The sequence below is a fragment of the Vipera berus genome (assembly GCF_964194415.1).
Source record: "Vipera berus genome assembly, chromosome: W".
Taxonomy (NCBI): Eukaryota; Metazoa; Chordata; class Lepidosauria; order Squamata; family Viperidae; genus Vipera; species Vipera berus.
Window position 1 is genome coordinate 75,976,736 of NC_138210.1, and position 26,825 is coordinate 76,003,560.

A 26,825-nucleotide genomic window follows, 5' to 3' on the forward strand; every position below is an offset into this window, starting at 1 on the left:
GTGAATCGCGGCAGTTAAATTAGTAATATGGTTGCTAAGCGAATCTGGCTTTCCACCCTCTTGACCTTAACAGTCAGAAGGTTGCAAAAGGGGATCACATGATCCCCCTGGGACACTGCGACCGTTGTAAGCACGAGTCAGTTGCCAAGCGTCCCAATTTTGATTGTGTGACCGCAGGGATGCCACAACAGTGTGCAAAACGGTCAGTCACTTTTTCAGTGCCATCGTAACATCAAACGGTCAGTAAACAGTTTTGAGTTGAGGATGACCTTTATCTGGGGGGGGGGGAAAAGGAGGGGAGTGAAATAGTCCAGGTAATTCCACAACAGCTAAGCTTTTATTTCCTTGCAGACAGGCAGAGCAGAGGGAGGGACGAAAAACCATTTACAAAACACGCGGCAAGTGGGAAGATATGTACAGAAGGGGAGGGGGGTTTAGCGTCACGCCCCCTTCGGAGGGTCTGCCCCCAGCGAAAGCCAAACAGTCTCTATGCAGCTTAAGAGAGCAAAGCCGTCTTGCGCGCAACCAGCAGACACAACATACACACCCCCGTCCCCAGTTTAAGGCGCAGGAGCAGACTGGCTCTGGCTGGCCCCTCCTCGGCAGGCAGGTGGGTGCCCCCCACACCCAGGAGGAAGGGCTGCAGCAGGCCCGCCCCCCCCCCCCCGTCTGCCCCTCACAGTCAGATTTGGCCAGTCCGGCTGCGGCTTTGTCTTCTAGCAGAAGAGCCAAGTCCCATGGGCAGCTGGGGTGGAGATGGGGGGGCACCCCCTCAAGTCTTTCTGGCAGGTGGTCCATAGGGAAACATTCGGCACCCGAGAGACGGGGAGAGGTGGGGCCCCTCTCCCGGGCCCTGCCGTTCGCTCCAGGAAAAGGTGAAGTCTGTAAACATCTTTCCACTCTCAGTGGGAGCTAAGAGACCCCCGGGCCTCGCACCTCCATCACAGTTTCTCGTAACACTTGGGAAGGAAAGACCACAACAGTGTCCAGGCCTCGCCTGCCTTTGGGGGGACAGCGGCCGCAGCGGGGAGGTAGATGGTGGCCAGTGGGCGGCCGAGCCGGCAGGGCCCTCCCCGCGTGGGGCGCCAGGGAGGGCAAGGACCAGGCTCCCGTTGCTGCCACCGTCGATGTGGGCAGGCGTCCAGTTGAGGCTCCCAGGCCACCTTCCCGACTCTGGGGGCATCTCGCCTGCTGGCCTCGGTTCGGCTTCCCCGGTCTTCCTCGCAAAGTGGTCCTCGGGCAGACCCCCCCGGTCTGCCCCTCCAAAGAAGTTTGTGGGTACAGTTTTAAGGCATCAGAAAAACACAAAAAGTTGTCAGGAAGTTTTGGAACGAGCAAAATGACTGGGGGAGCCCGTCACTTCTCCAGGAGCCTGGGGAGGGGGCTGCAGCGAGGTTTTCCCTCTGAGGAACCCCCAGGAAGAGCCCCCCCCCGAGAGGGATGAGCCGGAGAGCGCATGACGGCTGCATAGCGTTTTAAGAGCCTTCTTCACTTGCTGTAGCTGTTTCCAACTGGACATGCACGGGAGCTATTATTTGTTCTGGCGTACACCAAGCTCAAAATTAAAACACTCCTCCCACCCACCCACCCCCTGAAGCCCCCCCCCACAACCCTCCCAACGGTTGCGAAAAGGGACCGAGACAGACACATGTATACATTCATAGTCACATTCCATAACTGGTTGCCCCCCCCTCACAAAAATATTTCAACAGAGGAAAAATAATTGCTACAGGAAGAAAAAACCTTACGCGTTGTCTGAAACTGGCAGCAGTAGTACTAATACTCAAGACTGGCTCCGACTCGGACGCTGCTGGCTGTGGAGCATGGGAGCCGAAAGTCAAGGGGTGTGTGTGTGTGTGTGTGAGAAAGCGGGCCTCCGTTCCAGCAGCCAGATAAGCTCCCCCTCCCCACTGGACGTGGGCAGGAGCCCCCTTTTCCTCCCTTCTCCCCATCCTTGCTTTTGCATGTGCTACAACAATTCTCGTTGAAACTTTCCCTTCTTATTGCTAATTTTCTTATATTAAAAAAAGCTATATAATACTGAAAACAAAACTTCACACTCTTCCCCCCCCATTATTTTTCCTCGAAAACTAGTAAGGCAGAATTGCACACACAAGTTTCCCATTTTTGTTCGGTTTCACGGGAGAAAATCCCGACGCGATTCAGAGGCTGAAAAAGAGAAGGGCACACAAGAGGTTTCTATGACAAAAGGGGAAGGGACCCCCCTCCCTCCCTCAAAACAACCATCTTCCAGGGCTGGGGGGGGTTCCCCCTTCCCAGGATAGGGACACGCATACCCACGAAAAACAATCAGCCTGTTTTGTAAACTTTTCCCGTACCTTGATTAACACAAACAAAAAGCAAAAGGTCTTAGGATTAGATTTCAATTCACATCCCTCCGCAATGTTTGGTGCAAAGAAAATAAAGGGGGGGGCAGCAAGAAGGGGAGGACCCTCCCCAATTTGCAAGCAAAGCCAGAGATGGGGGGGCACTCCAAGTCAAGAGGCATCTCCCAGCCCAAAGGCAGGCGGAGAAGCGATTTTGCGCATACATTCTGGCAGGCGGTGCGTCCCACGGATGTCCACGGCAAGCGGATGCCACGCTGAGCCCCCAGCGAGTGCTGCAGGAGGGTGCCAAGCCCCAGCTCACACCCGCCCTGGTTGGAGGGGCAGGCTGAGGACAGTGACCCCCAAGGGTCTCAATACTGCAAAGGCCCGGGGTGGCGAGGGGCCAGCGCTCCCACAGACTCTACCGGCGCACCAGGAACCCTCCAAGCATCACAGTATTAGTTACAAAAACCACTAAATTCTCTTGCAGATGTGCACACACACGCACACACACACACACACAGACGCACAAACCGACGCACACACAATCCATCAGTCCCGGTTTGGAGTCTTACCTGGCTTGGCATAAGGCAGAAAACCCCAAACACGTCTTTCTTTCGGCATTTGGTCACAACCAGGCGGGCTTTCCGTCCTGCTGCAGTCAAAAGTGGGTTGGTTCGGGTGCCCCATTTCCCCCCCCGCCCCCCCTACTCAAAACGCACCGCAGGAAAGCAAGCGGCACCTGGCACTCCAGAGTCCTCCTTGCCACTCAGTGTTTTGTGAGACACGTTTCCAGGGGAGCAGATCCTATCTCCCCCCCCACACACACACACTGTCACAAGATGCCATGGGTCACTTCCAGAAGGCTTTCTGTGTCCTCTCGCCTTTGCAAGGGGGAAAATCTTGGCAGGCAGGTGCAGGGGGGGAACGGGGTGGGGGGGGGTCCACGGAAAAGACCACATGGCTGCAGGGCACAATCTGGTCCGTCAAGCCCTCGGAGGGCGGCAGGGTTGCCAGGCAGCGTACGCAACCCTCCACGTATTCCAAGTACGCTGTGTCCAGGCAGCCGACCCCCCCCCCAGGACTCAGGATGGATTGTAGGCGAAAAAGGTCCTTGCAAGCAAACCAAAAAATCGAGCAGGTGCTTGTGCGTGCGTGCCGCACACACGTAGACAAAAAAGCACATTGGGACGCAGCCCCCGGGTAACGGAGAATGTGCTATGAACATCACGTCTCTCTCCAGCTTGTTTCAAAAAACAGTCCCACACTCACACATCAAGAGTTGTGTCCAGCACCATCGCTGACAACTGGGGGGGGGGGAGGGAGGGAAAGAAGGGAGGCCTGGAGCCAAAAGCGTCACCCAAGTAGGATACATTCAAATTTGGCTTTGGGTGCACCGAGTACTCCAGTTGTCGATGCCGCGGGCAGGGCACCCGCCAGAACACACGGTTCACGATTCTCATCCGTGCACGAAACGGGGAGGGGGCTGGAGAAGCGTGGAGACCCCCAACATTCGGCACCTGTTTTCCTTTGCTAGAAAAAGTGCATCCACGCACCGGCCGCTGGAGAAGAACTGCCCGCTGAGCAGTGCGGGCAGGCAAGAGGCCGTGACCATCTCCGTGGAAGGGCGGACGGATGAGGAACTGACCACTGGGGAGAGGGAGGGAAGGAGGGGGCTCTGCCACAGATCCTGGAGATCCAGGAGGAGACGACGGAATCCGGGATCAGCTTGGAGAAGAAAGCAGCTTCTGGAGGAGAAACCCACTTCAACAGTAGTGTATATTCCTCTTTTTGCAGTCCTTTTTTTCTATTTTTTTTTTAAATCAAACACAATACAAAACTGTTATGTCCAGGGTGGGGTGGAGAAAAGGAAAACAAGGTGGGAGGCATTTTTTGTGCAATCTTCTTAAAAAAAAAATTCAACAAAACCAAAAAAAACGTCTTATAAAATGGCCTCTTCGTAAGAGAAAATATACTGTGCGGATCAAAGAGTCTGAAGAGTATTTACATCTGTTCTCTATGCAAACAATTTTTTTAAAAAAATCCTTTTTCTAAGTGCATTTCTTCAAGTTTTTTTTTCTTTTATAAATCTTTTTTTTATATCAAGCTTCTGTGAAATTACCATTCACATTTTTAAACATATCCCCACGTGAAAAATAAGTGTTTTTTTTAAAGATAAACTTTTTTGTAGTTTTTAAGCTTTTTTTAAAAAAAATTCTTCCACAATTTCAAAAAAAATTTTTTTTCCTTTTTTCTTCTTCTCAATTTGTAACAAGAAGTCATTGTAAAAAAAAACAAAAAAAAAAAACAAAAAAGTTCCGATAAAGTGCATGGCAGAAAAAGGGTGTTGTTTAAGGTGCTTTTTTTAAGGAATGAAGTGCGCAACAGCCTTCCGGTCTGATTGATGACCCACACGCTCCCTCGCCGGGGGGCCCGGACACCCCCAAAGCTGCCCCGGGGGGCCCCCCCAGCAGTGCACACTCAGCCGGAACTGAAATGGGTGGGATCAAGGCAGCAGCGGCAGGGAGGACGACGGGGGTCCCACGGCTGGAGGAGGGAGGGGCTCAATAGTCCTCCACCGTTTCCAGCTCGCTGGAGGCGCCATGAAGAGCGTAGCCTGCAAGGAAGGAGGGAAGGGTCTGCCACAACTCCGCCACAGGGCGACTTGCCGCGGGACGAGAGTTGCGCTAACGCCGGAGAAACCGTGGGAAAGAGCCGTCAGAGGAAGGCTGCCAAAGCAGGGACAAAACGAACAGGCGGACGACACAAAGTAAAACGAATTTTTAACTATTTTAAAGAATCGAACTGAACTGCTGGATTGTCCCGCGGCCGGCTGGGCCGTCCTGAGGAAGGAAAAGCCGGTCCCACAGGGCCAGGCTGCCACCCCCTCCTCCCAAGCAGCCCCCTCCCAATTCCCCGGAAGAAGCAGCCCCCTTCTTCCCCTCCCCTCCCCTCCGGGCTCACTCACCCAGGATGCTGGGGTCTGCGTGCAGCATCACCGGGCGCCTCTTGATCTTCACGGCTTGGCTGTTCTCGAAGGATGGCGGTTTGGGGCTGTGGTTCGCCTGGAAGAGCGACTGCAGGCTGCTGGAGCTGAGCCACGAGGCCTCCTGCAAGGGGGGTCAAGGGGGGGCAGCTGCAACGTGGGGAGGCCTGGCATCCTGGGACCGTTCGGGTGCCGGCCTCAGGGCCAAGGGGAGGGAGGGCGGGGAAGGCCCACGCCCAGAGACCGGCCGAGGGGGCAGGGACGGCCTCCTGAAACACTCGCTTAAGGCCTGGCAGAGCCGAAACCAACGGCTGCCAACGATGAAGCATGGCTGGGATCCCCCACCCTTTCGGCCCCGTGGCCGGTGCCCCGTACCTGCTGCTGCTGCCGCTGCTGATTGGCTCTCTGCTTGGCACGGCGCTCTAGGAACTGTTTTGCAAACTCTTTGGCTTCCAGGGTGTCTCCCAGGTAGGAGCGGATGCAGTCATGGACGTCGTAGGGCGACTCCATCTCCTTCAGGAAAGCTACCACGGTGGGCACTGGGGGACATGGGACAGCTACTGGCTACACCGGCCCCCTTCCTTGGGGAGGCAGACCGAGCCTGCCCAGGGGATCCCCCCTCCCTACTCGCCTGGCCCTAACCCCCCACCCTGCCCAGCTGCAAGGGCGCCCTGCCTGAGGCCCCCCACCCCGACGTACCATCCAGGCTGCTGGAAGCGTTGAGGGCGTGCAGCATCTGCTCGCACCACTGGGTGAAGCCGTCCTGCTGAGGCTTGTGGATGCCCTGCAGCAGCTTCAGCAGCTTCTCCTCCTCGTCCGTTTTCTTCCTGCTCTGCCCCCTGGAGACCGAGTACGTGTCCCTGGGCCCACGAGAGAGGGAGAGAGTGAGGACGAGTGTGTGTGTGTAAGGGGGGGGCAGCTCGGCCCCTTGGGCACCCCCCCCAGGCATCCCCGAGGCCGACTCACCCTAACGAGGGGCTGCTCCGGCTGTTCCTCAAGCCCAGGCTGCGGGCCAGGGGGCCGGGGCCCTTCATGCTGTCCTCCCAGAGGCCGAGCGGGCCGGCCTTGTCGTGGCTGCCCCACAGCGAACCTGCCTCCGAAGCCCACTGAGAGGGCAGGCTGCTCAGACCGTGTCCGCCATGCTAGCAGGCAGAGCCGGGGAGGAAAGAGAAACGGGTCACCAAGAGCGTCTGGGGAGCATCAGCCGCCATCTCTCCTGGCCATTTGCGAGGGGGGGGGAGGGGGAACGGAGACAAAAAAGCCGAGGGGAACCCCGGCACCCCTGCAGCAGGAAGCCCAGCGGTAAACCACCTCCGTCCCCCTCAAGACCCCCAGGCAGCGCTCCCTGCGCCACCCCCCCCATCCCTGAAAGGGCACCTTGCCTTGAAGCACGGCCCCCTCCCAACACACCTCCCCTTTCCGAAGGGCTGGGGCTGGCCTCGGGTGCCAGGCCCCCCTGCAAGGCCCTCTTGATCTGGGGGGGGTGCAGGCAGGAGCATGGGGGGGGCGCGAGCAAGCCAGGAGACTTGGGATTGTCCCCCCCCCTCCCGGAAAGCCAGCCTGCTTGTCCAGAGGGCAGAGGGGGTGTCGGGGGCCGCTCACCACTCGCTGCTGGGCCCGGGGGGGCTGGGCCGGCTTCTGCAGGTGCCTCTCGCTCTCCTGCTGCAACTCCAGCAAGGCCTTCAGGGAGGGGCTCTGCTTGGCCAGCCCCCCCCAGAGGGGCTGCGTGCTCTGCTGCTGCTGCTGCTGCTGCTGGAGGAGCTTTAGCAACATCTCCTGGTGCCGGCACTGGGGGGGGAGGGAGGGAGGAAGGGAGACGGGCAGGGCGGTTGGCATCCGGCACTCGCCCTCCCTTTGCCCGAGGCCCCTGGGGTGGGGAGGGGTGGGGGGGAAGACTGGCGGGGTGGGGGGGGCTCACCTCCTCTCGCAGCTCCCGGCAGGCCCGAGCGTCTCCCAGCTTCTGCAGGTCGGCCAGGCTGAAGCTGCTCTGCCCGGAGGAGGCGTTGACAGACTGCTGGCCCCAGGAGGAAGAGGAGGGCAGCTGGAGGGAGGAAGGCCACACTGCTCATGGCCAGGCAGACCCCCTCCCCCTGGCCCCCTCCCCAAGGAAGCCGCCACCAGCCTCTTCCCGAGGGGCCCTCGCTGCTCTCTGAGCCGGGGTGTGTGTGTGTTCCTCGCAGACGTTTCGTGGCCCGGCTAGGGAGCGTCATCCGTGCTGGGAAGGAGCAGGGCACGTTCCGGGGTCTTGCCCTGCCCGTGTCGGCGCTCTTGGCCAAATTAGCCCTCAACAGACCCACCGGCGCAAAGGAGGCCTACGTGCCACGCAAAAGAGGTAATCAACCCTCCCAAAAGGGAAGGGAAAGACCACAACCGCTCCCCGCCGGAGGAAAATGAACATCAGACCAACAACTGAGTAAACCACGGAGGAACTGCCAGACCTCCCAGGGCAAGCCAGCAGGACGTCAACTGGGAACGAAGCCCCCCCCTTCCAGCCCTGGCGGCGTTCCCTGGCTGGGTCACGAAACGTCTGCGGGGAAACCACCCAGTCCAGAACGCAGCAAGGACCCCTCATTTGAACCCTTCTCCTTTATAGGTATCTCCCTCCCCCAGGCGTGATGGCGCCCAGTTCTTCACCCCATTCGCCCCCCCCCGGGCCGGAATGGGCCAAGGCCGGCCGCAACCCCAGGCGCCCCTCCCTCCTCTCCCTCCCTCTCGGCCATGGGGCCGCCCGGCACTTGCCCTTGCCTGCTTGCGCCGGTAGAGTTCTTCCTCCTCCCGCCGCTTGCGTTCGTCCTCGTCCCGCTTAGCCCTGAGTTCGGCCCCTCGGCGCTCTTGCAGCTGGAGGAGACGGGGACAGAGAGGGTCACGGGGGGGCCCTCCCGGCTGCCCCCTTCTTAGGGCCACTCTTGGGGGGGGTCAACTTACTTTATGTTGTAGTTGAAGTTGTTCCAAGATCGGACCCTGAGTTGAAGAATTAATTGGAATATCCCACAAACTGGCTTCACTGCCTGGAAGAGAAAACGAAGGTTAGACAAGAAGGGACCCCAGACTGGGGAGGGAGGGGGAGGGGGAGGGGAGAGAGAGAGAGAGAGAGAGAGATAAAAGTCAGAAGAAAGTGAGAGATAGAAAGCGAAAGAGACAAAGGAAAAGAAAGCGAGAGAAAGTGAAAGTGAAAGTGAAAGCGAAAGAAAAAAAGAGGGAGAGCTTTCCTCCTGACCCCCACTCCCTCTGCCCCCCTCCAGGGACTGGGCTCTGCCACCCACGGGGAGAGGAGGACTCTATCCAGAGGACCACAAAGCCCAGCAGCCTGCCTTCCTTCCTTCCGGATCCTGGCCCTGCTGGGCCAAGCCAGGGGTTTCCAGATGGGGACTCTGGATTCCAGCCCCGGCTGCTTGGGGCCTTGCCCGACCTTGATCCCGGGACACACACACACACACACACACACACACACACACACACACACACACACACACACACCGGAGTTTCCCCCCCGCCCCCGCCCGTCAGCGACCTGCTTGCGGTGAGGATGAGGTATGTGTGTCCCAGAGGGACCCAGTGTCTGGCACAGATATGGATCGGTTCATGGAGGGGATCAGGCCCTGCTCCCCAGCTCTGCAAGAGAAGCAAGACAGGGGGTGGGGGGAGTAAAAGCTGCCCGGGCTCCCCAAGTGTACCCCCCCTCCAGCCCCGTCCCGTCCCTCAATTGCAAGCCACCCTCGGGGCCTCTGCCTGGCTCCGAGTCTGCCTGGGTGAGGGGGTGGGGTGGGGGGCGCAGGGGCCTCACCTGGGCTTGAGCGCCTGCAGCTGCTGCAGGAAGGTGCTGAGTTGCTGCTGCTGGGCCAGATCCCCCGAGGCCGCCTTCTGCTGGACGGCACACTGGGCGTATTGCCGGCTGCAAGACCAAGGCGGAGTAGCCAGGCGGGGGCCCCAGGCGGAGCCCCCCCCTGGGAAGGTCCCGCCTGCTGCGGACACCTCTGCTCGCCCTGGCCCAGCCGGGGCAGCCCCAGGGGTAGCGGCGTGGCCTACCTGTTGACGAGCTGAAGCAGCTGCTGGTGCTGGAGCTGCTGGTAGATGGCGGCGGCCGCCAGCTCCTGCTGCTTCTTCAGGCGCTCCTGGTCCATGTTCCCCTGGGGAGGCGAGAGGTCAGCCAAGACAGGACCCTCCCCGCCAAAAGCCCAGGGAGAGGCTGAAAGGGAGGGCAGGGGTCTTTAACGCCCCTCCTCGGGCTCTGAGCAGATGTGGGGGGGGGGGAAGGAGGGAAGGACTGCCCTCAACCAAGGGGGCGCCGAGCCCCCCCCAGAATGGCCCCGAAGGGCTTCAACGAAGAGCACGCCGCATCGACCAGGGGTGTCCAACCTTGCAACTTGAAGACTTGTGGACTTCAATTCCCAGAATCCCCCAGGCGGCTCTTTTTACGCTTTGCTGAAGTCAAGATACATTACATCTACCGCATTCCCACCGTCTATTAAGAAAATTACACTAGCGAAAAACGCGACAAGTAGTCTAGCCGCATTTGCTCTGGCCGTTATCCATGCTGGATTCTAGTCAGCGCTGGCTAGCTGGCTTGGGAATTCTGGGAGTTGGGCTCCATAAGCCTTAAAGGGGCCAAATTTGGAGACCCCTAATGGAATCTAGCAGACCACTGGGAATTGACCTTCCTTGGCTGTCCTGGTTTTGGTTTTTTTAAGGAACTTTACAGCGGGGGTGTCCAACCTTGGCCACTTGTAACAAAACCTGTGGACTTCAACTCCCAGAATTCCCTAGCCAGCTTTTTTTCCACTTTGCTGAAGTCAAGATATATTAAATTTAACGCATTCCCATCCTCTACTAAGACAGTTACCCCTTATCAAAAAAATTGCAACAGTGCGGCCAAATTTGTTCTTGTCCTGTCCATGTCGAATTCTGGCAAACCTTTGATGGCTGGGGGGATTCAGGGAGTTGAAGCCCACCCCTGATGTAACGCTGCCAAATGGGAGAACCTAGGAAAGCAGGCCAGGTGCCCAGCTGCTCCTGCCCAGCCCTCCCCGCAGCACGTGCTCACCAGTAACGGTGGGGGGGATGGACCGGGCGCGAAAGGCACTCTTCCCCACATCTTGATCACTTCTCCGAGGGGCTGGAAGCCCTCGTCGCAGCCCCGCTTCACCAAGAGCGACATGGTGAAGTAGCCCGCCTGGAACCATTCGGCCATCTCTTGGGTGGTAAAGGGTCCTGGTTTGGGGGGGGGAGAGAAAGGGCCCATGTGAGTTAAGTCCGACCGATGCCAACTCTCTCCGACCCCCCGCCCCTGGGCTCAAGGAGGGCGGGGCGCACCTTGGATCTCCCCCTGGGGGTCCTTGTAGAACCACTTCATGGCTGCTTCGTGGGAGAGGGGCAAGGCGGCGGCCGTGTTGCGGTGCTCAGCGATGGCCTGGCCGAAGTGCTCCTCCTCCAGCGAGCTGTCCTGCAGGGAGGCCACCATCTTCTCCGCTTCCTGGAGGCAGAAGGGGACGAGGGGCGGGATTAGGGCTGCCGAGGCTGCCTCACGGGACAGAGGCCGCCAGGACGAGGCTCGGGGGGGGGGCTGATCTCCCTTGGCTGTGGATGAGTTGGGAACAGCCTCTGATCGTCAGCAGGGACCGTGTGTAGCGGGTGCCCAGCTTTAGCTTTAGGTGTCACCGTAAAGGAGGCCCTGACCTGGAGTGCTCACATCACAGCAGTGGTTAAGAAGGCCCAGCGGAGGTTGAATTTGTTGAGACTTCTCAGGAAAGAACAACTGAATGAAAAACTGCTGGGGACCTTCTTCCGTTGCTCCAGAGCATTCTAACCCAGGGGTCCCCAACCCTCGGGCCACAGCATGCCAGCAACCGGTCCACACAAACAAGCAAAGCCCCATCCGCGGGACGCAGGCAGCACACAAAACCACGCACTCTCCGGTCCGTTGGAAAAACTTCTCCCCACGGAACAGGTCTCTGGTGCCCAAAAGGTTGGGGACCTCTGTTCTAGCCTATCGCATTGGTGTGTGGTTTGCTTGCTTCCCAGTAGCAGATAGGAAAGCGCTCCGGAGGGTCATCACCATCGCCCAGAGGATTATTCGCTGCCCACTCCTCCTCCCCTTGGACGAACTGTACAGTTCCCAATCTCTTAGGAAAGCTCAAAACGTTCTTAAGACTCATCTCACCCCGGACATTCTTTTTTTTTGAACTGTTACCGCCTGGCAGACGGTCCAGGATAATAAAAAGACAGACAAATAGGCTGAAAAATAGTTTTTATCCCAGAGCTCCAACCGTATTAAATACCACTGTATGGTGCAACGTTGAAGTGCAATATCCAGGGGAGGGCAAGGGTGAATAGAATGTGAAGGATGTCTTTATATAATGTATGTTTTTACTTGTTTTTACTTGTGGGTAGCGTGCGCTGTGGACAGCACTTAATTTCATTGTGGGATACCAGCCTGCCTGCAATTAGTGCAGGTTCGAGTCCCACCAGGCTCAAGGTTGACTCAGCCTCCCATCCTTCCGAGGTAGGTAAAATGAGGACCCAGATTGTTGGGGGCAATTAAGCTGACTTTGTAATAATGCCGCTTGGGGGGGGGGAAAGCCCTAATAAGCAGGCATATACATAGAATGAAGGCTATTGCTAAGCACCTCCTCAGGGTGCCGTTGGCCAGGAAATGCCGGCTGGCGACCCAAAGGGGGAGAGCCTTCTCTGTGGGCACGCCGACCCTCTGGAATGAGCTACCCACGGAGCTGCGGACGGCCCCTGACCTTCGGTCCTCTCACCGTGACCTGAAGACCTGGTTGTTCCAACAAGCGGGCCTGGACTGACTATGTTTTTTAAATTTGGCTTTTATTGAGTTAAATTGTCATGTATCTATTACATTTATTGTTTAATTCTTTTTTAAATTTATTACTTTATGTTTTTTAATTTTTAGGGTTGTGAGCCGCCCTGAGTCCTCAGGGAGAAGGGCGGCATATAAATTTAATCAAATCAAATCAAATCAAAACAAAAAGGGGAGGACCATTTTTCACCCTTAACCACCGTCCAAGCTTCCGCAGGGTCACGTCGTCAAAACTCAGAAGCTCGGCAACCGACACGTACTTAGGATGGTTTGCAGTGTCCTGGGGTGTGTGTGTGTGTGTGTGAGAGAGAGAGAGATGTGATCCCCTTTTGTGACCTTCCGACAAGCAGAGTCAATGGGGGAAGCTGGATCCACTTAACAACTTAACAACAACTTAACAACAGTGATCCGCTTAACAGATGAGGCAAGGAAAGTGGAAAAATGGGACAAAACTCGCTTAACAAACTTCTGGAGTAACATAACTTTCGGGCCATAAGTGGAGGACCACCTGTAATCTACACAAGGGATGAAGAGTGCTCTTGGGGCCCCCCAGACGGCAGGAAGCGATCGTGACCCCCCCCACCCTAATCTCTGAGATCTCTCCTTCCAGGCCTTATTCTTTTCTTTTTCATTCTATTGTGTTAATTCTTTAATTTAGCGTAATTTCTACTCCGCCCGTCTCCCTTGCAAGGTGACTCCGGGTGGCTTAGGATGCCTTGCCCCCCCGCCCAGCTCCCCCCCCCCGGCACCCCCAGGTGGACCCACCAGGCGAAGGCTCCTCCTCCTGGCACAGCTGGCAAATCCCTCTCTCTCTCTCACACACACACACACACACACACAAACGCAGAGGGCGGGAGAGCCTCCTTACCTGTTGCAGGTGCTTCATCCCATCCTCGTCCTCGTTGTCGCCCACTGTGAACTCGGCGGCAGAAGCAGCAGAGGGGGCCGCAGGGAGCGGAGAGACGACAGCCTGGCCGGGCTGGGCAGGGCAGCCGAGAGGGCCCGGGTCCCCTGGGCAGGTGCAGAGTAAGATACAAGAGGGCGTCAAGCCTGGGGCTCCCCCTGCCCTGTCCCTCGCCCCCCTGCCCCTGGCTCCAGGGACCCTTGCCCAACCTACGCCAGCTCCTCCTGTGGGCAGGAGAGGTGGTGCCCGCTCAGCCCCACCCGCCCCCACCCTTGCCAGGGCCACCTACCATCCCCCGCTTCCACCTCGGGGTTGCCAGAGGGCAGCAGTGCCAGCTTCTCGGCTTTGGAAGAGTTCCCCGGTCCGATGCTCTCGCAGTCGCTGGCGGCGCTGGGGGTGGCAAGAGGGCCGAACGGGGGGCTGGGCTGCCAGGGGGTGCCCGGGGGAGCAGGCAGCTTCTTCTGCTCTGGGCCTGGCCCGGGCTCCTTTGCATCTGGGGGGGGGGAAAGGTCTCAGCTTCCAAAGCCCGGTCGCTGTGTCTGCCCTCCCCCCTCCTCCAGCCCCGTCCGTGTGCCCTGCCCTCACCTCTCTCTGCCAGGGCGGTGGGGCTGAGGGGAACCTCTCTGCTGGTCCTGGGGTTCCCCTCCTTGGGCTCGGGCAGCTGCTCCTCCGGCCTCTCCTCCTCCTCCTCCTCCTCTTCCTCCTCTTCCGGCAGCGGCTGGAAACTCAGCTCCTGCTCCTCCAAAACCAGCTCCTTGGGGCCTTTCTGCACAAGGGCGACAAGGGGAGCCTGGGAAGGCCTTGGCACAAGAGACCCTCCGACCTGCCCGCTCCCCCAGCCTTTTTGGGGGGGGTTCCACACCCACATCTATGAGGACTGGGGGGGGGCTGAGGGGTGGGAGGACGTGATAGCAGTACTCCAGTATTTGAGGGGGTCCACTTGTTCTCCAAAGCACCTTTAGGCAAGCCGAGAAACTGGTGGAAACTCATCAAGGAGAGAAGCCACCTGGAACTAAGGAGAAACTTCCTGACAGTGAGGACAATTAACCATGGGAAATGCTTGCCACCGGAAGGCTTTTAAGAGACTGGGCAGCCATTTGTCTGAAATGGTCTAGGGCAGGGGTCTTCAAACTTGGCCCTCTGATGACTTGTGGACTTCAACTCCCAGAATTCGCCGGCCAGCCATGCCTGTTTTTTTTCCACCTATCCCTTAAAGCGGAGAGATTGGAGAGGAAGGGATTGTAAGAGAGTAAGCAGGGCCACAGGGAGTATGATGGCTGGGGAATTCTGGGAGTTGAAGTCCAGGAGTCATAAAAGGGCATAGTTGGAAGATCCCTGGTCAAGGGTCTCCTGCTTCAGTAGAGGGTTGGACTACAGGACCTCCAGGGACCCTTCTAGCTCTCTTTCGATTCTGATTGATCTGAGTTTTCCGCGGCACCGGCAAAGCTCTGGGTGCTGCCCAGCCGGCACCTCCAAGCCAGGGGGAGGCGCAATGCGGAGGCCTCCCTTTCCAGGGGGCTGCGGGGACCGGGAGGGGGGGCCAGGGGGGAGCAGCACCTACCTTGAGGGACATGAAGGCCCCCGAGGAGTCGAAGGTCCCCATCTCCTCCGTCTCGTCCTCCAGGCACCACTCGGGCAGGCCGTCCTTCTCCTCCTCGAAGCTCTCGCTGCTCTGCCGGTGGCGGCGCCCTCCGCGCGGTGGCAGCTCCTCCTCCCGTTCCCGGAAGTCGAAGTCAAACTTCCGCCGACGCCCGTCCCCGCCGTGCTCTCGCCACCCGGCCGAGCGAGGCCCCCCATCTGAGGGGAAGGCAAGGAGAGGTCGAGGCTGCGGGCGGGTCCTCGGCTTACGGCCACAATCCAGCCCATTCCTCTTGCTAAGCGAGGCGGTTAAGTGGGTTTCGCCCCATTTTGGGATGCTTCCTGGCCACCGTTGTAAAGCGAATCGCTGCAGCTGTTTGGTTAGCAATGGGATTAACTGAATCTGGCTCCCCCCCGTTGACTCTGCTTGTCCAAAGGTCACCAAAAGGGGTCACGGGACTCCCCCGGGATGCTGCGACCATCATCAATATGAACCGTCTGAATTTTGGCCATGGGACCCCAGGGAAGTTGCAACGGTTGTTTAGAGTGAAAAGGTCATAAATCAGGTTTTTTTTGTGCCGTTGCAACTCTGAACGGTCACTAAACGAAGCGTTGTAAGTCAAGGACGGCCTGTATTATTCGGAGGGCCCCACTCCAGCCCCCTCCCTTTGGAGCCAGGCCCACAGGCAACTCACCTGGGCTGGCCGACCGCCAGCGCTCACTTTCTCGCCGGGATACCCCGCTCTGCCGCCAGCTTCCTCCCGACCCGGTTCCCACACTGCCGCCGCCACCGCCCTCTTCCTCCTCCTCGTGCTCCTCGCGCAGTGTGCGCCAGTTGTCGCTATCCGAGCGGGCAAAGTCTTTGCGGGTGGAGGGAGCCCCCTCCTCAAACGGGGCCCGGGCTGGGAAAGAGAGTGGCCGTCAACCCACCCACCCCCCCGCTTTGCAGGGACAGCTGCCTTCCCCTCCGCCCCAGCGGGACCCCCTCTCTGCGGCCTGCTTGGAGGACGGGGTGCCTGCTAGCGTCTGGAGGGGGGAATCTCCTCTGCCCCGCACGTACCTCCTTCCCGCCGGATGGGCTTCTCAAAACGCCGATCCCCTCTGTGAGAAAAAGAGGGGGTCAGGGTGGGGAACAGGCAGGCAGGCCCCACCACCTCAGCCCCCCTGCCCCCAAAGCCCTGCCCTCCTACGCACCGGTCATCCCAACTCTGGCTGCGGTGGATCTCGCGGAGGCCGCCCCGGCCAAAGGCGCCACCTTCCGTCTCCTCAATGCTTCTTTGGTAAAAGCCGCTCTCGCCTCGCCCGCGGCCTGCTTGTTTTGGGGAGGGGGGGACAGGAGAGACGTCACCGAAGCCGCCCGTCACCCCTGATGGAAAGGGAGCTGGGGCCCAAACCCTCATGGTCTGCCGCCCCCCGAAAGTCTCCTTACCTCGGCTCCGCGTGCTGCCTCTCCCGCGCGAGACCCCTGCCGGGGCCACCCCAGCCCCCTTCCCCATCAGCCGCAGCACAGCCACGCTGTTCACCGACATGGAGAAGTTCCTCTGAAGGGACAAGGAAGAGAAAGAGGTGAGAGAGCAAGGTGAGGCCATCGCATCCTCCCGGCCGTCCCACGGACGCCTCACCTGCTCTTCTTCCGTCAACGGGACCAAGGCCAGGGGCTGCAGGGGGTCCTCCTCCAGGATGGCGGAAAATTCCCTGTCTTGCATTTCGTCAGGGACCTGTCCGGGAGAGAGAAGAACAGTGGCCTCTTGTGTGACCGAGAGCAGAGGCCTCTGAACCGGGCAACGTTACGATGTGTGGACTTCAACTCCCAGGATTCCTCATTCTGGGAGTTGAGGTCCGCACGTTGTAACATTGCCCGGTTCGGAGACCCCGACCGAGAGGACAAGAGCAGCGGGTCCCTCTGTGTCCGCCTGGCGACAGCGTGCATGCGCTTCGCACCGGCTTCCTCGTGGGTGTGTTGTCCTCTCTCCTGCAGCCGGGCCAGAGCCAGGCTCCCCAAGGCCAGCCCGGCCCGGTCCCCGAGCACCTCCGGCCAGCTGCCAGGGCGTCCAGGCTCACCTTATTGTCTTTGACGTAAAGTGCTAGCATCTCTTCCCGGCCGTATCGGTACTCGGCTAGTTTGTACTTTGGCATGGCGGGGGAGGACGGCGGGGAAGCCACGCTGCCCCCACTGGAGAGTGCGCGGAGCCTGGGGGAGGAGAAGGCCCAGGTGAGAGCAGAGGAGAGGAGGGGATGGTGGCCGGCCAGAGTGGCCCACCCCGGGGCCTGGCAGCCTGCCAGCAGGGGGCAACCCGGCATGGGGGGAGGTCAAGAAGGGTCAGGTCAGGCTGGAGGACCGGGGTGGGGGGTGGGGGGAGGCCCCTTCTGGGACTCGGGGCTCCCGGCCAGGTAGCAGAAGAGGGAAAGAGAGGAGAGGCCTGGATTCCTAAAATGAAGGAAGGCGGATCTACATGCCCTGGGATCCTGTTGCGGGATCCAGTCTGGGTCAGTCAACGGGACTGGAACCTCTATCTTCTGAGCTTTCGGACGCCTCGGGGGACTTTTCCCTTAGTCGTCCCAAAAGCTGGGAAGGATAATACTTTGGCCCTGGGGACCGACTCCCACTGGATCCTGCGCGGACGAGGCCCTCAGCACCGCCCAGAGCAGCCTGAAGTGGCCGTTCCAGGACAGGGGTCTGCCCCCCCCGGCCCCCTGCCCTCTTGCGGTAGGGCTGGCCCTTCCCTGCCCCACTCACCATTCCGGCCCGAAGGTCAGCATCTCGGCTGCCATCCTCCCGTCCTGGGGCTGCTCTCCGGCCGGCCGCAACCACCTCCGCTCTCGTCCCCAACGCCCTGGGAGACCGCCAAGCGCCAAAGGCCGCCCAAGGAACAGCGGGGCTCTTCAACTGAAAGGCAGAGGTGGCTACTGCTGCGCCCCGTTTCTCGAGGGAGGAAAAGTGGGGCGGCCCGGGCTCTGGGAAGGACTCATGGCCCAGGCGGGAGGGGACGATCCACGGGTCAGTTGGCACAAAATGCCGCTCTCAGGGAAGGGTGCCCTCTCCACGTACCTTAAAGACCGGCTGTCAGTCTCTCCCTCCGGCTTGGGGGGGGGTGTGTGTTAGGAAAGCCTCAAGGACCTACAAGAGGAAAGGGCACCAATGGGCGATGCCAACCTGGAGCTGCCAGATAGGCGGGGCAGGGGGAGGCGGGGCAGGACCTGAGCAAAGCAAGGTTTGCCTGCTGCCCCTCCTTGCGCCAGCCCAGCCTGCAGGTGCCCTCTGGGCCCAAGAGGAGAGGCAGACGCCCGTCAGCCACCTGCAAGGCGCCCAAAGGTTCATGTTTTCTTGTTTCAGGCAAGGGACACGCAATTTAGGCAACTGTCCCGAGGCCAGGGTGGCACCAGGAGCGTCACCAGAGCCTCACCTTGCTGATAACCCTTTTATGATCCTTTTTATTTCCAGGGCTATTTTTAACCTGCCAGCGATCAAACGTGGAACTTATCTCAAGGGGGGGGGAAAAGCAAGATAGAAAGACCGAAATAAATCAGGCTTGTTTCCCCCCCCCAAGATAAAAGGTAACTGGGGTTCATCCTACGGGCGGGGAGGGCCGCCTCCAGCCTGCTTCAGGGTCAGCCCCACCCTCCACAGCTTCTCGGTTTGGCGGGTCCTCAACTTACAGCAGTCCATTTAGCGACGGTTCGAAGTCACAAGGGCACTAAAAGAAATGACCCCGTTTTTCACACTTAACGACCACTGCGGCATCCCCAGGGTCACCTGATCAAAACTCTGTGCCCTTGTGCCCACAGTCAAAAATGACAATAAAGATTATTATTAAGGCGCCTGGCAACAGACTCGTATTAACGACGGCCACGTGATCCCCTTTTGCGGCCTTCTGGCAACCAGAGTCAACGGGGGAAGCCGTATTCACTTAACGACCGTGTGACTAACTTATCAACTGCAGCGGTTCACTTAACAACCATGGCAAGAAAGGTCGTAAAACGGGACAACATTTACTTAACGACTGCTTCACTTCACAATTGTGGGCTCAACTGAGGCCCGCCTGTCTTTCCATGTCCCAAACGAGCTTCCTGGGGTCTTTCGTATCGCTGGGTGGCCCGCTCCCCCCCCCACTGCAGGCCGGGTGGAGGGGGAAGGACCAGATCCCGGGAGAGAAGCCACTTCTGGGTGGAAATGACCCCTGTCATCCGGGCACTCACCTGGCAGAGCCCGTGCACCACTGCTGCCCCTTGGCAGGAGGAGGGCAAGCAGGCTGGCGGGAGAAGCGAGGGGGGGAGGGAGGGAGGGAGGGTCAGCCTCCTCCTCCTCCTCCTCCCTGAGCCGGCACAGTCCCACCGATGCGGCTTCCGGAGCCTGGGGTGGCCAGAGAAGAAAGCAGTTTGGCTTGCCCCCCCCCCAAGGACAAAGCCCAGCGGCTCCACTCCCGTCCGAGGAACACTCTGGAAAAGAGGAGAGGCCCGAGTTAAAATGGCAGACGGGCTCCGTCCTGCAGGCCGGCCAGCCCCCGCGGCACCTCAGCCGGGGGAGCCCCCCGGGGTGGCAGGCGAGAGCGGAGGCAGACCCCCACCGCCCGGTCTCTCCAGAGCAGCCCCAGAAAGTGGCCGGAGGGGGACCCGGTTAGCACACGAGACGTTCCAGGGCCACTACCCGGAATACGATACGCCACCTCTCTCTGGCGCCAACTTTTCCATCAAAGCAGAACCAAAGAGAGGCAGGCTGGTCCAGGGGTTAAGGCCCCAGCTAGAAAGCGGGAGGCTGCGAGTTCGAGTTCCGCCTCGGGCACGAAAGCAAGGCGGTTGCTAGGCCACCGTTTGCAAAACCTTGAGCCTTGCAGCAGGGGCACCTGGAGAACGGGAGCCTCCCGACAGTGAGAACAATTAGCCAGCGGAACGACCTGCCCCATCGCTGGAGATTTTTAAGAAGAGACTGGGCCGCCGTTTGTCTGAAAGGTTATATAGAGTTTGCTGCCTGAGCGGGGGGGGGGGGGGGGGTTGGACTAGAAGACCTCCAAGGTCCCTTCCGACTCTGTTATTCAGAGCTGTGGCGCCGCAGGGGTCAGAATGCAGCGTTGCAGGCTGACTCTGCTCGATCCTGACTGGGCTCAAGGATCGACTCGGCCTTCCGAGGCGACCCCGAGTGTTGGGGGGCAAATAACACCGACTCTGTCAACTGCTTGGGGGGGGGGGGCTGTGAAGCAGCACGTGTCTGTGTGCCACGGCCGTCCTGTTAACTGGAGCAACGTGCCGGGAGTCCCAGAGGAATTTAAAAATCTCACGAAACAGCAGCTCAGCCAACTCCCCACAGCTGGAGCCCCTCCGCCTCCCACTGCGTGGCCAAAGGGGGCACCGGTCCCCACGCAGCGCTTGCCAGGAAGGTCAGCCCCAAGTCCTGCCCCCTCATTTCAAAAGCAAGAAGTTGCGCAACTTCCTCTGCAGGCCTCCAGAGATTTTCCTCCTGGAGCTCGGGACCAGGAGCCAGAGGTCCCGACTGCCACCGTCTTCTCCTCCCAACCCACAGCGCTGTCTTCCCGCCTGCTCTAACCATTCTGCTTCCGCTGCCAGAAAAGTCTGGGCCCCGCCAGGATTGGTAAAAGCAGGAAGAACGTTCTGTTGCCCAGAAGGCCAATCGGCAGCGGTTCTGGGGGCTGCAAAGATGGCAAGGGGACCATCCCAGGACAGGGCACGATACGGGCAGGATAACGAAGGAAGCCTTCAGCAAAAGAGGCGGACGCCATACTTACATTCGGAGTGAAGATACTCTAGAACAGGGGTGTCAAACTGCCAGCCCGCGGGCCGGACGAGTCGCAATGAAACCGCGCCCACCCCATTGCCGGCAATGGGAAAAAAGCTCCGATGCGTCGCGTGACGTCATGTGACGTCGCAAGTTGGACATGTCTGCTCTAGAACGGAAGTCCCCAGCCCCTGGTCTGTGGATCGGCACCGGTCCGCGGCTTGCCAGCAAGTGGTCCGCGCAAACCCAGCAAAGCCCCATCCGTGGGATGCAGGCAGTACACGAAACCACGCACCCTCCAGTCTGCAGAAAAACCTCTCTCCATGGAACCGGTCCCTGCTGCTGAAAAGTTTGAGGACCTCTCCTCTAGAACAGTGTCACTCAACCTCGGCAGGTTTAAGACTTGCGGACTTCAATTCCCAGAATTCCCCAGCCAGCATGTTAAGGGGGACCTTCCGTTTTCTATCAACTGACTGCAGCTGTGGTGTCACCTAGCCCCTATTTTGCCCTTTTATGAAGAAGTCTATTCCGAGACAAAGCCTTTGCTGAGGTCCAGGTAAAAGTATGTCAGGATGTTTCCCCAATCTACTAAACGAGTAGTTAACTTTTTCAAAGGTTTAGCTCAGGGGTCTTCAAACTTGGCCCTTTTAGAATTTGTGGACTTCAGCTCCCAGAATTCCTCAGCCAGGCACAAGTCCCTGCCTGAGGAATTCTGGGAGTTGAAGTCCACAAGTCATAAAAGGGTCATAGTTCCCTCACGCTGGCTGAGGAATTCTGGGAGTTGAAGTCTACAAGTCACAAAAGGGCCAAGTTTGAAGACCCCTGCTCTAATGCTTGTCACATCTACAAAAAAGGGTCCCACTTTTACGTCTCTTTTATTCGGCATATTTATACATAGGACATGTTGGACACAATTCTGAACTCGAGAGAAATCAGATTTCTAGGTGATAGACAAGGCCTCTGCAATTCTCCAGTGCAGCTAACCCTCAACCCTCAGTTTGACCACAACTCAGCCCAAAATTTCCACTGCTAAGCAAGACCCCTTTGAAGTGAGTTTCACCCCGCTTCACCACCTTTCTTGCCCCAGTTGTTCAACGAATCGCTGCAGCTGGTAAGTTAGTAACCCGGTTGTTAAGTGAATCTGGCTCCCCCATTGATTTTGTTGGGTCAGAAGGTCGCAAGAGGGGATCACGTGACACCCCCCGGGATGCTGCAACCGTCGTAAATACGAGTCAGTTGCCCAGCGTCTGAATTTTGATCACACGACCACAGGGATTGCTGCAGCGGTTGTTAAGTGTGCAGAACGGTCATCAGTCACTTTTTCAGTGCCATTATAACTTTGAATGTCACTAAACAAATGGCCGTAAGTTGAGGACCAGCTGTACTCCACAATTCCTAGTCCCCCAGTCAGAACATCAGGATCTTGTCTTAATCTCTGCAGACTGAACTGCAGCCTGCGTGCAGCAATACAGCGGACAGCAACACGCCAACTCGAAGGAAAGACCAGGAGCAAAGATGAGAACACAGAACACAGAGTCATACAACCGGAGGGGACCTCAGAGGTCTTCTAGTCCAACCCCCTGCACAAGGCAGGAGGAGATCGCATATCACCCCGGTCAAACTGTTGTCCTATTTTTGAAAACCTCCAGGGACAGAGCACCCACAACTCAACGCCCACAGCATCCTGCAGACGGCACCATCCTAGCTAAGCAAGACAACCCAGGATTTTCGGAACCCCACAAACGATCCAGGCTTATTTTTCTAGAAGAACGTGGCGAGCGTCGCTCCCCTTGAATTTCAAGAGGGCGACTCCAATCGGCAGCCTTCCTCAGGGAGCCAAATGTGGGGGTCATTCATACAGGGCAAATATTAACCCCGAGGCTGGAACACAAATTGCTGTCTACACAGCAGAGCTTGTAAGTTGTTGCGGGGGGGGGGGGGGAAGTACAGCCCGGGAAGTACACTTTAACTTACAAAAAGTGCCTGAAGGAACATGGCATGTGTAGCTTAAAGCAGTGAAGGCTGAGAGGGGACATGACATATCCAAGGGGCTGTCCCAGAGAAACAAGTCTCCCAGTTAGGTCCTTCTGCATGGCTGGCTAGGGAATTCTGGGAGTTGAAGTCCACAAGCCTTAAAGTGGCTAAGGTTGTGCTCTATGGTGCAGACTGAACCTGTTAGGACAGGGGTCTTCAAACGTGGCCCTTTTAGGACTTGTGGACTTCAACTCCCAGAATTCCTCAGCCAGGCACGCTGGCTGAGGAATTCTGGGAGTTGAAGTCCACAAGTCCTAAAAGAGCCACGTTTGAAGACCCCTGGGTTAGGAGCTCCTACTCTAGAAATGCACTGTGAGGAATGCCCCAGGCGCAAATGGTTTGTAAAGTAGGCTGCAGAGTCTTTTGCTCTGGAAAAACCTATCAGCTCCTAGGTCTACAACCGAAGCGACTGTAAATCTGTCAAGGAGGGCAGCCTGCTGCAATGTCACATTCTCTCAGCATTAAACCCCAAGATTCACCACCGTTGGCATCTTTGTGAGCGGAAGTCCACGGGTCGTAATAAAGGGGCCACAGCTGCCCACCCCAGCATCTAACCTACAAGTTTAATAAATAATAATTGGTGTTATGTTTGAAAGTCCCTCTGGCCAGCTCCAAGCATGTTCACCTCTGGGGCTCTGGGTTATTGAAAGCCCACCCTCAGCCACCCAAGCCGCCCTTCTTCCCATTAGGCAACTTCTGCTCCTCACTGGCCTAGTTCTTAAATTCTTACAACAGATTTACCTGACTGAACTTTTTAAAAAAAATAACGCATAACCTGCGTGTTTGAGTCCCTCCTGGTTCAAGCCACATTTGTGGATTGAGCACTGAAGCGCATCAACCCAGGAGTCAAAAAGAAACCGTGTTCTCCCTGCCAGGACCCCTTGGTGAAATTGAGAAAGAAATTCAACGTTCCTTCCTCCAATGCTGGCCACCCCGCCTCAGGTAATTGGGGCCAAACACCTTCAGATCAGGAGGATTCCTGCTCAATTCCTCCTCGCAACAGGTGACCTTCCGGCACATCTTCACCTATCAACAACCAGTTAGGTGCCACTTGCCACTTTTACAATTTTGGAAGACACGCAGGGCTCCTCACGGCCCAAAATACCAAAGAATTAAGCAACACCTGGATTCAATTAAAAAGCAAAGTCACCTTGCCATACTCCTCAGCCTCCTAACCGTTATACGCTCACAACATTCTGCTAATCTGTGAAGATTCTCAGTCCTCCAGATCGGAGTTGCAACAAAAGTGTTTTTTTAATTTTAGAAAAGGCAACTGATAACGTAAGACAGTATAACATAATATAATAATAACCAAGTAATCTCAACGGTCAATATCTCTCCTTCCATCACTCACAGCATCCAATACAACCGATGAAGCTTCCCGGATAGGAAGCCAAATATTTTTTTCTTCTTCCTCCTCCTCCTCAAAAAAAATCAGCCTGGTTGCCTTTTCTAAAATAAAAGCCACTTCTGATTTTCTGCAAACCACCACCATACCTTTTTCCCAACCACAACCTTGTATGTAATCTGGTTTTCTTCTTCATAGACTGGATATTGTGAAATATTGAAAGCAATTCCTGAGCACAAGGCAAGGACACTTTTTTTTTTAGAAATAACCCTACTGAAATAGGGTTATTTCTAAAAAAAAATGCTCAACGTGTATAACCAAGAAGGCATCCACCACATTAACAGATTTTGAACATTTTTGCATAGACCTTCCATTCAAAACTCAATCAGACAGGACAGGGATTTCCACTCCGTGAAATCTTGTTGGAAGCCAATCTTTTCCACGGCTGCCCCTCCGTTGTGAAACTCTCTCTCCTTGGTAATTCGACAGACACCCCCACATACACACAAACCCTTTTGGGAGTCCATTAAGATCCGACACTTCACTGAGGGGCTGGGATAGGATTGAAGAGAAAAAGTATGTTGCTTTCTTGCCACAGAAAGTATGGTAAGACGGCAGGTGGAGCTTGCTACCTGCCATCCCAACAGGATGATGAAGGCACAGGGTTTTGTCATTGTCTCATTTTATGGTTTTAATGCTTCATAACTGTTTTATAGTTACGGTTTTACTGTTGTTGCGAGCCACCCAGAGTTGCTTAAGATGGGTGTCTGCGTATTTCAAATAAATAAATACTTGCACAACCATTCCTTCTATTTTAAGTGAATGGGAATTAGGGGTGTAACGAAGCGGTAGGAAGGGAAAGGTTGCAGAAGTAACGTGGGTTTTGCCTGGTACTTAAAAGGTAAATGAGAGACCCAAAGGACTCCTCCCTCACCCCCCATCCCAGCCCCTTCCGCCTTCCTCAGAGGAAGACCCCAGCCCTGGGCAAAGTCTCAGATCCTTAAGCATCCACGTCCCTATTCAGGTATGACTTTACAACTGAGATGGATAAAAGTCAGCAGGTTAAATGCAAAAGAACCAAAACTTTAAAAAAAAGCACTACCATACAGATAGTCCTTCGTTTACTGACGATGCAAAGTTACAACGGCACTGGGGGAAAAAATGACTTCTGACCATTTTTCACACGATCATTGCAGCATCCCCATGGCCATGTGATTAAAATGCTCGGCAACTGACTCGTGTTTATGACGGTCACAGGGTCCTGGGACCACGTGATCCCCTTTTGCGACATTCTGTCAATAGGGGAGCCAGATTCACTGAACAACCGAGTTACTAACTTATCAGCTGCAGCAATTCACTTAACAACGGTGGCAAGGCAGGTCGTAAAAACGAGGCACAACCCACTTAACTGTCTCGCTTAGCTACAGAAATTTGGTCGTTAAGTCGAGGACTTCCTGTATGAAAATTCTGTTTTCAGAACAATCAAATCTCACTGCCGACCTGATAAACTGCATTAACACCCTGAGAAAGGTAAGAGAGTTGGAAGAGAGACCTTGGAGGTGCAGGTGAAATGCTAGCTGTGATAATACGGACACACAGAGCAGCCCACCAACCCACCCTTTCCCCATCAATCATTCAATCAATCAGAGCAGAACTGGAAGGGACCTCGGGGGTGGCCTAGTGCAGAGGCCCCCAACCTTTGGGGCACCAGGGGACCGGTTCCGTGGAGAGAAGTTTTCCAACAGACTGGAAAGTGTGTGGTTGTGTGTGCTGCCTGCATCCCGCAGATGGGGCTTTGCTTCTTTGTGCGGCCCGGCTGCCGGCATGCCGTGGCCCGGTACCGGTCCACGGACCGGGGGGTTGGGGACCCCTGGCCTAGTCGAACCCCCTGCTCAAGGAGGAGTCCCTCTATACCATTCCAGACAAGCGGCCGTCCAGTCTCTTCTGGAAAAGCCTCCAGAGATGGAGCAGCCACGACTTCTTCCGTCCCACCGGTTGACGGTTCCCGCTGCAGAGGAGCCCTCGCAAGGGTCCATGTTTACCCACCACGTTCAAAATCAGGTCGTGCCCCTGACCGGAGGGCAATCATTAGCCAGGCCCTTTGGACCTCCCCTTGCTAAGCCAACATCTCCGCCCTCCTCTGCCAGGGCTGACCCAGAGCGGCATCCAAAGGGTAAACTTTGCTCAGGTGAAGCCAGGTCAGTGCGGGGGGGGGGGGGGGGGGGAGAGAGGGACCCCTTTCAGGAGGCTGAAACGAAGCCCCAGTCCAGGTTACAGCAGTCCCTGCAATCCTTTCAACACACCCACAAAAGCTCCCTTTTTTCAGGGTCTCCCCCCTGCGGGGGGGGCCTTTGGCAGGTCCTCCTCTTCCAAAAAGACCCCCCACCCCGCTTTGCAGCAAAGGCCCGAAACGTGACCTGGAAAGAGCCCCCCCCCACACACACACAAAAACCCGAACTGCATGCAGGGGGGGTCTATTAGGAAGGGGGGGGCAGGCAAGGGGGGGTCCCTCCCTCTCGGCCCCAATCAACCCCGCCCCCCAGCAGACACCCCCTCCTCAAGGCCGGAAAGCTGGGGACCCCCGTTCTGCAACTTCAAGCCCCCCCCAATCTGCCCGGGCAGCCCCGCTTGCCCCCCCCGCGCCAGGAGGAGGGGGCGCCCCCCCAAAGGGCCCCGCAGGGCCCCAGCCCCGAAATACGCCCCCCCCCGGGGAAGCCACGCCCCCGCCGGGGGGGAAGGGGCGCGGGAGGGGGAGGGGCGGGCCGCTCCCACGGGCCACGCGGGGCCGCACGTGCGCGGAGGCCGGGCAGGCCGGGCGCCGGCGGGCAGCGCGACCGGGGACGCCTCTTCCTCCCGCGGGGCCCGGCGGGCAGGGAGGGAGGGAGGGAGGGGTGTGGGGGGGGGAGCCCCGGTTCCCATGGCGACGGAGGGCCCCCGCGGCGAAGCTTACCCGCCGGTGGGTGGGTGGGTGGGTGGGGTGGCGCGGCGGCGGGGGCGGGCCGGGGGGGCGAGGAGGAGGAGGAGGAGGAGGAGGAGGAGAAAGAGGCCGCGACGGCGTCCACGGCTCTGCGGCTCCGCGTCTCGCGCTCCTTCCTCCTCTCGC

At 57.6% G+C, this 26,825-nt stretch overlaps 1 protein-coding gene across 7 annotated transcripts; it reads right to left on the bottom strand.

Annotated features, from left to right (window-relative positions):
• Positions 1-315: 315 nt before the first annotated feature.
• LOC308676634 (GRB10-interacting GYF protein 1-like) lies at positions 316-26,825 on the bottom strand. Of its 7 annotated transcripts, XM_081342603.1 has the most exons (28): positions 26,673-26,825; positions 18,810-19,049; positions 17,662-17,730; positions 17,350-17,499; positions 16,674-16,803; positions 16,235-16,330; positions 16,042-16,153; positions 15,807-15,924; positions 15,673-15,713; positions 15,308-15,514; positions 14,596-14,831; positions 13,620-13,800; positions 13,324-13,527; positions 12,999-13,141; positions 10,624-10,783; positions 10,355-10,521; positions 9,340-9,440; positions 9,098-9,205; positions 8,825-8,925; positions 8,239-8,321; positions 8,053-8,151; positions 7,232-7,354; positions 6,916-7,101; positions 6,280-6,455; positions 6,013-6,173; positions 5,689-5,852; positions 5,296-5,437; positions 316-4,944 (listed from the first exon to the last, which is right to left on the bottom strand). In XM_081342603.1, the coding sequence occupies exons 4-28, from the start codon at positions 17,382-17,384 to the stop codon at positions 4,892-4,894; spliced, it is 3,327 nt and encodes a 1,108-aa protein (XP_081198729.1). In that variant the 5' UTR covers positions 17,385-17,499; positions 17,662-17,730; positions 18,810-19,049; positions 26,673-26,825; the 3' UTR covers positions 316-4,891. The 7 variants fall into 7 exon arrangements, with proteins under 7 accessions (XP_081198729.1, XP_081198728.1, XP_081198724.1 ...); XM_081342602.1 differs by having other exon boundaries at positions 8,059-8,151; positions 15,807-16,153; XM_081342598.1 differs by having other exon boundaries at positions 15,807-16,153.